Source organism: Corylus avellana, chromosome ca5 (assembly GCF_901000735.1).
Source record: "Corylus avellana chromosome ca5, CavTom2PMs-1.0".
Lineage (NCBI taxonomy): Eukaryota > Viridiplantae > Streptophyta > Magnoliopsida > Fagales > Betulaceae > Corylus > Corylus avellana.
In genome coordinates, this window is record NC_081545.1 from 24,319,874 (window position 1) to 24,329,189 (window position 9,316).

At 37.8% G+C, this 9,316-nt stretch overlaps 2 protein-coding genes across 2 annotated transcripts; one reads left to right on the forward strand and one right to left on the reverse strand.

The window, feature by feature from the left end:
* Positions 1-517: 517 nt before the first annotated feature.
* LOC132181067 (L-idonate 5-dehydrogenase-like) lies at positions 518-3,957 on the forward strand. Its single transcript, XM_059594118.1, has 6 exons — positions 518-696; positions 1,185-1,252; positions 1,452-1,688; positions 2,525-2,815; positions 2,922-3,109; positions 3,665-3,957. The coding sequence occupies exons 1-6, from the start codon at positions 579-581 to the stop codon at positions 3,855-3,857; spliced, it is 1,095 nt and encodes a 364-aa protein (XP_059450101.1). The 5' UTR covers positions 518-578; the 3' UTR covers positions 3,858-3,957.
* Positions 3,958-4,967: 1,010 nt separating this feature from the next.
* LOC132182500 (pentatricopeptide repeat-containing protein At2g22410, mitochondrial-like) lies at positions 4,968-8,037 on the reverse strand. The gene has a single exon (XM_059595763.1). The coding sequence runs from the start codon at positions 7,968-7,970 to the stop codon at positions 6,138-6,140; it is 1,833 nt and encodes a 610-aa protein (XP_059451746.1). The 5' UTR covers positions 7,971-8,037; the 3' UTR covers positions 4,968-6,137.
* Between the last annotated feature and the right edge of the window lie 1,279 nt (positions 8,038-9,316).

Below are 9,316 nucleotides of genomic sequence, written 5' to 3' on the forward strand. Positions count from 1 at the left end.
GCATCAATAGCAACACTTAATTAGGCCAAAAAACCCTATTTTTAAAAGATTTTATTTATTTTTTTCGTATTTGGCACCATTGAAAATCTTGATCAAACCGAAAAATTTTCGGTTGAGAAGAAAAAGTTCTTTTAAGCGGTGTAAAATAGTTTTTTTTTTTTTTTTTTTTTTTTAGTTGTAAACAATATTTCGAATTTGAGCGTCTCCTTCTCCGACCATCCGACCTTATTTTTGCATGCACTCCTTCTTGCTCCCCGCCGCTGGCGTCGTTGTCGCACCGAAAAATATGAAACTGAAAAATGTATTCAGCTAAATTTTTAAAAATAATAATAATAATAATAAGAAATAGAAAAACATGTCAAACAAACGAAAGACCGGTAGATGGAGATGGAGGTGGATAGTCCAAAATGGCAGGTGGCTCCTGACATGTTGCCATGTTGGTAACAAAATGAGTGTTGGAATATATTCTTAAATATGAAGTTACAATGTTAGAATATATTCTTAGAAATGGTTATATATATTAGATGACATTTTTGCAAGGATAAAATAAGTTCATTCTCAGAGAGAGGGAGAGAGAGATGTCAGGGGGTAGTTGTACTGAAGGCAAGGAACACGAAAAAGATGGAGAGAATCTGGCTGCTTGGCTTCTTGGCATCAAAACCCTTAAAATTCAACCATATCATCTGCCTTCTCTTGGTAAATTAAATTCTCTTTCCTTGAGCTCTTGTCTGGGCAATGTCTTCTCTCGATTATGTTTGTATATATATATGAAATTCATGGATGCTTGTATAAACACAGACGAACCCTGAACATGATCAAAAGAATAAGAACTTCTGCAGCTTTATGATCATCAATTTTTCCTATATTAACCTTTGCTGAGCTAGTAGGCACGTACTGCTGCGAGCCCTTTTTACCCCTTTCTTTCTTGTCAAACAAGAAATTTCTTGATAAAATGTTTTTGAGTATTAAAACTAAAAAAAATAAAAACTTCCAATAACATTTATATTCCCATTATTCCACTTTATATTGCAGGAGCATGAGCTGATGGGCCTTATTTCATTAACTAATATGATCAGATTATGTTTCACCCAAGCTATTTTATCTAATTAAATACTAATGACTCGATAATACAAGATTTTTTGAGACAGTTGTTCACATTTACCATAAATTTCCTGTAAATTTAGGCCCCCATGATGTCAAAGTTCGGGTAAAAGCTCTTGGAATATGTGGAAGTGATATTCACCACTTCAAGGTAGTATGCTCCTTATCACCTTGTTTATATATATATATATATATATATATATATATATATATATATATTTTCTCCAACAAATTACATAAAATGGCTTCTTAGAGAGGGAGGGAGATATTGCATAAATTTACTTGTATCAATATTTTTTTGGTGATCACTGATGTCTGCTATGATTGATGTCTTTTTTATCTTTTATCAGACAATGAGATGTGCAAATTTTATCGTCAAAAAGCCGATGGTTATAGGGCATGAGTGTGCTGGAATCATAGAGGAAGTTGGAAGCCAAGTGAAGTCTCTAGCAGTAGGTGACCGTGTAGCATTAGAGCCTGGAATCAGTTGCCGGCAATGCAATCTCTGCAAAGATGGTCGCTACAATCTTTGCCCAGAGATGAAATTTTTTGGTTCTCCTCCTACTAATGGCTCTCTTGCTAATAAGGTACCTAAGATTATATTTTGTTAGTAAGAACACACATTTAGTTGGTTTCAAACCTATGACTTTGTCCTCCATCCTGTTCTTATGGGGAGAGAAGGTACCATTTGACTTTGTGCTTAAGCTCATTGATATTGACTCTGTTCAACCGAATTTCATGTATGAATATTTAGAATCTACTATTATTGAGTGACTTAAGAGTTTGTTAACACTATCTCTTCACTATCATGGTGATGGAAAATAAGGCTACAACAGCGCATTTCTGTAGGACTTCAATTTAAAAGAATATACAGACATTTTATACATAATGTGCACTCATGAGGCATGGCCTGCTAGTGACATGCCTACTCTTAGAGTTCATTATATGAAAAGTTATAAATCAAACTGCGACTTTTGATTGCTTTGCCCACAATATATCCCTTCTCCTAAAACATTGCTTGGTTATGGATTGATAGGTTCCAGACAAGCATAGTTAGAACTTTTTATATGCTCTTAATCTGGCCTGCCCATAATCTTGCTAGCTCCTTGATCTTTTTCCTGTTCAGAAGGTTCATCGTAGCGCCAACTAGCCTGCTTATAATCTTGCTAGATGAGCCGCTTCCACTAGTTGTAGTAAACTTCCTTTTAACAGGTGAGGCCCAACATGTGAAATATTTAATTAAAATGAGAGGTGAATTGACGGAGTCAAGGTTTGATCTCATGACTTTTAGCTCTGATACTATGTTAAACTACTAGTTTTCCCAAAAGCTTAAGCAGATAGGAAGAGGTAAATTTAATCACTTAACCATTACATGAACATTCATGTTTTAAGTTACATGCTCGATGCGACTTTCTTGTAACAGGTGGTGCATCCAGCAAATTTGTGTTTTAAACTGCCTGACAATGTGAGCTTGGAAGAAGGAGCAATGTGTGAACCCCTCAGTGTTGGTGTCCATGCTTGTCGTCGTGCAAATGTCGGTCCTGAGACTAATGTATTGATCATGGGAGCAGGACCAATAGGCCTTGTTACACTATTAGCTGCTCGTGCTTTTGGAGCACCAAGAATTGTCATTGTTGATGTTGATGAATGCCGTTTATCTATTGCAAAGAATCTTGGTGCAGATGAGACTATTCAAGTTTCAACAAACATCCAGGTTCCCATTTCTTTTTTTTTTTTCCAAGTTTGTAAATGATTTAAAGTTGCTTTCCAAGTAGTTTCTTTCTACTTGTAAATGATTTAACTTGAGCGTTATTGCTCAGGATGTCAGTGAAGAAGTAGTAAAGATACAAAATGCCATGGGATCTGGCATTGATGTCAGCTTTGACTGTGTCGGCTTTGACAAAACCACGTCGACGGCGTTGAACGCCACTCGTTCCGGTGGCAAAGTTTGTCTTATTGGATTAGCTAAGAGTGAGATGACTGCCCCTCTTACCCCGGCAGCAGCCAGGTAGGTGTACTTAAATGCAAAGGAAATGCATGAGCTTCTGCAAATGGCTTTTATTTGCCTTTAATTCCCCTACTAACCAAACAAACATCAACTTCCATTAGTTTGGAAGCTTTTAACACTTCGGCATACAAAGCTTGGTCCATGCCAATAACTTTATAACTCATGTCCATTTCCTTTTTCTTGGATTTCCTCTTGAATCTTGGGGAAAGGAACAGATTGGGGATTCTGAGATTGTTTTTGTGATGTTTCGATGGGAAAAAAAAAAATCTAAAAAACAAATATAATCATGCTAGCAGATTAGGATCCATACCAATCTGATTAGAATTTTGGTACAACTTCCAATGGCTTTAGTGTGGGCGTTTTCATGTGTGTGTCATGTGAGTATATAATACAAGCAGAGAGGTTACTTTCTTTTATTTCTGTGTCTTTGAACTTTGATTTTATGCTGTTGGTTAGAATATAAATTAACTGATTAAATTTATCATTCCGATTAGCCTAACTTTTTAGGATAAGTGGCGATTTAATATTGTTGGTCTAATTTTTTCTGGGTGTTAGGGAGGTCGATGTGATTGGCATATTTCGATATCGGAATACATGGCCGCTCTGCATTGAGTTTCTGAAGACCGGAAAGATCGACGTTAAGCCGCTGATAACTCACAGGTTTGGCTTCTCACAGCAGGAGGTAGAAGATGCCTTTGAAACCAGTGCTCGTGGAGGTAGTGCCATTAAAGTCATGTTTAATCTGTAAGAAAGTTCTCACGATGCATGTGAGATGAATGTGAGCTAAGAACTATAACATATGGATAGCCTACTACAAATAAATTGCTTATAACCAATAACTTGATGCACCAGCTTTCTTTGTGTCTTTATGGTTTTAAAAATAAAAGTTCATTGCAAAACAAGGAAGACTGTAATTCTGTATTCAACATACAATGATTGGAGACATTGCTACTCTGCACCTTTGGCCCATACTGGTGGACATCCCATATACTTGTTAAATTTTATAAGTATATCAAAAAATTTCTAAATTCTTTTCAAGTTCTTTTGCTTAGGTCTCTTTGTTTCAAAGTAAAATATTTTATAATATGAGGATATGTGAGGAAGAGAGAAAGATGACGAAGAAGAGTTGCAAAGGAAGAGCGTGTAAAAATAGAAGGCCTTAAGAGGTGGGATTAAGACCAAGTGCAATTGTTTGCCCATATTGCTTATAATTCGGATAACCAATTGCGAGAGGGTCCTTGTAAAGCCCACCTGTCCAGACATGTGCTTGAGTAGCCTGAAATTTGCTCAGACAAGTAGATCTCATAAGAGGTCCTCTTACAATAGCATTTTCAGGGGGTGTCAGAAAGCAGTAAAAAATTGTTTACGTAGATGAGAAAAGCGTAAACCATTTTATGCTACGAATGTTATTTTCTTTGGTTAACTAAAAATATTTTCAGGTTGACCAATATTTTATGCTACACTAAACACTCCAAAATAAGAAAATCATTTTTTAAAAAAAATTTAAGCCGAAACAAATCTTTTCACACACCAAACAGAAGAAATTTTCCAATGTATTCTCAAGAAACAATGAACTCAACCCTGCCTATTTACAAGAGATTAGTAAAATATGTATGTAGCAGTTAACCTACAGTAGTAGCTCAAACATTGTTTTAATTGAAGTCTAACACCTCAAATAAGGAGGTATCTCTGGAGTGCTGCAGTGTTCTTCAGCTTGCTCGCATTTAGATTGACGAGATTCAAGATGTTGTTAAGAAATATTTCTTGGAGATGCAAAACCTCAAGTGGACCTCTGCCTCAAATTTCACCCACTAAACTCGCAGGCACAAAAGCCTATATTTGATCATGTTAATTCTTGGAAAGTGTATATGGGGAGAGTTTATTTTTTTCAATGAATAAGCTTCACTTTACAGCTTTACTAAACAACAAATCAGAATACAATCAGGCTCCAGAAAAACTGGAAAGTCAGCTGCAAACAGCAGCCCAAACTCACTCTCTAAAACTCTACAAATCAGGCTACAACCAGCCCAACTACACCAGACCCACCTTTACAAACAAAACAAGCAAACAATGCAGAAAAAACTTCCCTTTTACAAAACAAGCAGCACTGCAGAACCTTCTTCCCAAAAGCGATAACAGACACAAGAGACTATTTACAGAGGATTCGATCTTGTAAACCCCATCTGCAGCAAATAGCCTTGCTAACGCCAGAAACTACCAGCTCCCATAACTAGAGTACAAAGCTCCTAATCTATTCTCTTCAAAATCTGAATTTCTGAACTCACCACATCCCATGCCACAAGTCATTCCTTTTTTTCCAAAGATGGTACACCACAGCCACAAAAGCCAATTTACATAAATTGACTCCAAGACTTCTACCTTTTAATTCCTTGATTCCCCACTCCAGAGAGTCTTCCCAAACCACATGAGGATCAGCCATCATGCATCTACCCAACACCTCACGCCAAATCCTCCTACTAAAACTACACTGAAAGAAAATGTGGTCTCTGCTTTCAACATATATGGGGAGAACCTGAATCACGTGAAGGGCTCCAACTCGAAATGCTCAATCCTGTGAGAGAAAAGCGTACAATTTTTGAAAGGTGACAGAAGGGGAGTGGCTCCCCTCCAGCTGGGGAGCCTCCCGTATCAGGGAAGACCGCTAGGCTTTTTCAAGAATAATTTCATTTACTAATCTGAACAGTCCTGCCTAGTGCCTAGTCTAGTTCCTGTTATCCAAAACTTCATTTTCTCCATAGCTTACCAAGGTCGAATCATGTCCCCAAATTATACCAACCTAGCATAATTCATCAGGATTTGGTCACTGACACCTCTCATTGTCAAAATACTGGAACTCTATTGGGCCTTCCCGACATCATCAAAGCCCTCTGACCAATTGTAGCACCAACCCATTTTTCAGTCTGTGATGGGCACCTCCATCAGAGTTTACTAAAACTGCCAATGCACTAAATGAACTGTTCTGTTTGGGATACCTAGTTTTACATTCCGTGCTGAATGGATTCCTCATTTAAGATTGAATAAGATATGGGTCTTGAGAGTTATACAATGTTGTACCATTTACTTCAATTGAACTACAACCAAATGGCTTCTGCACATTGCTTTCCTCCATCAACTCTCTCATTTTTAGAACATCATCCCATCTATCTGAACCAGCGTAAGTATTTGATGAGAGAACATAATTCCCGCTGTTACAAGGATCCAATTTCAGAAGCTTGTTTTTAGCAATCTCAGCTACGACCACATTTCCATGAAGTTTACAAGCACTTAACAATATCCTCCATACCACAACATCTGGAACAAAAGGCATTTTCTTTATGAACTCATATGCCCTGTCTAGATTGCCAGAGCGACTCAAGAGATCCACAACACACCCATAATGCTTCATTTCTGGAGTGAGTCTGTGAACTTTTTCCATACTCTCAAAATATTCCAACCCTTTATCTACCAATCCAGCATGAGCACAAGCTAGTAAAATCCCAACGAAGGCTCCATGAGTTGGCTGAACACCTTCTCTTAACATTTGAGAGAAGATATCGAGTGCAGAATCTGCAAAGCCATTCACGGCAAGACCTGAAATTACTGAAGTCCATGAAACAGAGTCTTTTGTTTTCATCTCTTGGAAAACCTCTAGTGCCTTCTCTACCACCCCACATTTGCAATACATATATATCAAAGAGTTTCCTACATAAACATCTGCTTTTACACCATGCTTACGTATGTAGTCATGAACCGACTCGCCAACGTCAAGTGACCCTAAATGGGCACAAGCAGAAAGCACACTAGCTACTGTTATTTCATCGGGTTTCACCTTTGCCGCCATCATTTCTTTGAAAAGCCTCACTGCCTCAGTAAACTCGTTAGCTTGAGAATAACCCGTGATCATAGAAGTCCAAGAGATCACATCCCTTGTAGGCATATCATCAAAAAGCTTCTGCGCAGTAACTAAGTTCCCCACTTTCACATACCCCATTATCATGGCATTCCATGAAACTATATTCCTTTCCCACATCGTATCAAATACTACCTGCGCCAAATCCACTAAACCACGCCGTCCGTACATATCTATCATAGTGTTCCCCAAGTAAACATTGATCTCAATACGATTCTCCTCAATATACTCAACCATAGAGTCTGCAGTTTCCCATTCACCCAAATAACTACATGCTAAAATAACTTTCATCATTGTGACCCCATCAGCCTTCACATTTGCGGCTTGCATTGCTTTAAAAAGAACGAAAACCTCCTTAAACCTATTGCACTGACTATACCCACATATCAAAGAGTTCCAAGAAACCAAATCTCTATTGTTCATTTTGTCGAACACCCTCTTTGCAAAAACCAAATCACCACAAGCAGCGTACATGTGAATCAAAGCATTGGAAACAAAAACATACGATTCAAACCCAAGTTTCAAACCATGAACATGAAACTTCTGGCCCTGAACAATGTCGGAAACTCTAGCACAAGCCTTGAAAACAAATATTAGGGTCAAATTATCCCCCGTTCGTCCTCCGTGATACATACGGTTATAGAAACAAATTGATTCACTAGGTTGGTCACTCAGTGACATACCACGGATCATATGGTTCCAGACCAGCAATGTGGGCCGCTGAATTTGGTTGAAAGCGAAGCGCGCCTTGGATAAAGTTGGTGGAGATAGCGCGTAGGACTTGATAACCTCAGAGATTGAAGACGGGTCAGTATAAAGGTGGGTTCTGATGAGGCGCGCGTGAAGCTCTTTGATCGGTTTGAGGGAGCTTGGGCTATTGGTTAATCGCTGTGATTTTTGGGTCTTTGTGTAGGTGCTGAAGTGGCAGGAAATGGGTCTTGTGAGTTTCATGAGGAAGGGGTTGGATTTGAAGATGAGACCCGCTAACGGCTACTCACTTACTCTTGGAGAAGAAGACTAGAAGAGCGCCTGAACCGAAAAGTGGGGGAGTAGCCGATGGTCAAACGGCAAACCGGCTCGGTGAGCGACTTGCCGTTTCTACAAGTTTGATCATGAAAGTCGAGGGGTAAACGACCTTTTGCCCTGAACGACCGAAGACTCATTGCTATTTTCAAGTTTCAACGAGTCATAAGCTCATGGCAGGCTAACCTTGTCTGGGCGGAATGGGCCCTTGCCTTAACATGGTATGGGTTCCTTGATTGTGGGCCGAGGTTTGAACGTTTTATGGCAGTGGTTGTGTATTGCTTAAAGAATGATTGATTTTTTCTAGTGCCGATAAGTTTTGACACAACCCGCAAATTTGAAATGAACTCAACATAAATTAGTGAGTTACGATTTAGTAGAATAAAATTTGAGTCAAACTAGGTTGACTCGATTAGACATGATTAATAAATAAGTCAATTTCGGGTCACCCTGGTTAATCCGTAAGTAAACTATATAACTTGTATAAATTAGAACATCTTTTGGTTTTTTTTTTTTTTTTACCATTAAAATATTTAAACCCTAAAGTAGAAGACAAAAAAATTATCATCATTCTCATCCTTAGTTGGAAAGAGTTAACTCCCATAGTATATTTCATTTTCATGTTCAACAATTGAGAATTTTGTTAATTAAATGAGTTATACTGGTCAAGTCGGGTTAATCCACCACAACATATTTATTAAATGGGTTGTGTGGGTTGGGTCATGTCACCCTCCTATTTAAATGGGCCGTGTTAGGATTGAAAGAACTAACTCGTTTAATTAAATGAGTCGAGTTTAAATTGACCCATATAGTCTTATATTCATACCTCAACACGAATTACAACCCCTAATCATACTCAAACAGAATACAATTACTTCAATGGGCGTCATTTATGACAGGAAATACTATTTGTATATAAATAGTGGCAAGAATCCTCCTCCAATTCTATAATTCTCAACAAAAATTTTTATTTATAAAAAAATTAAAAAAAATAAAAATAAAAATAAAAACAATCGTGCAATCATAAAGAGGTAGTCAACCAAGCTTTTTGTTAAGCAGTCGAAATCTTCCTTGTAGACAAATCGTTTAGGGTTACTTCCAAGTTTCCTTCTTTCAATTTGAAATTGGTAACATATCCCCCTCATGTTGTTGATCACTTCAAAATAGTCGTAGCACTTAAAAAATGCCACAATATTGCAGTCTTGGAGATAATTGACACTAATTAATTGTTGGTGGCCAACAATTGATTAGTGAATCATACATGCAATTGAATG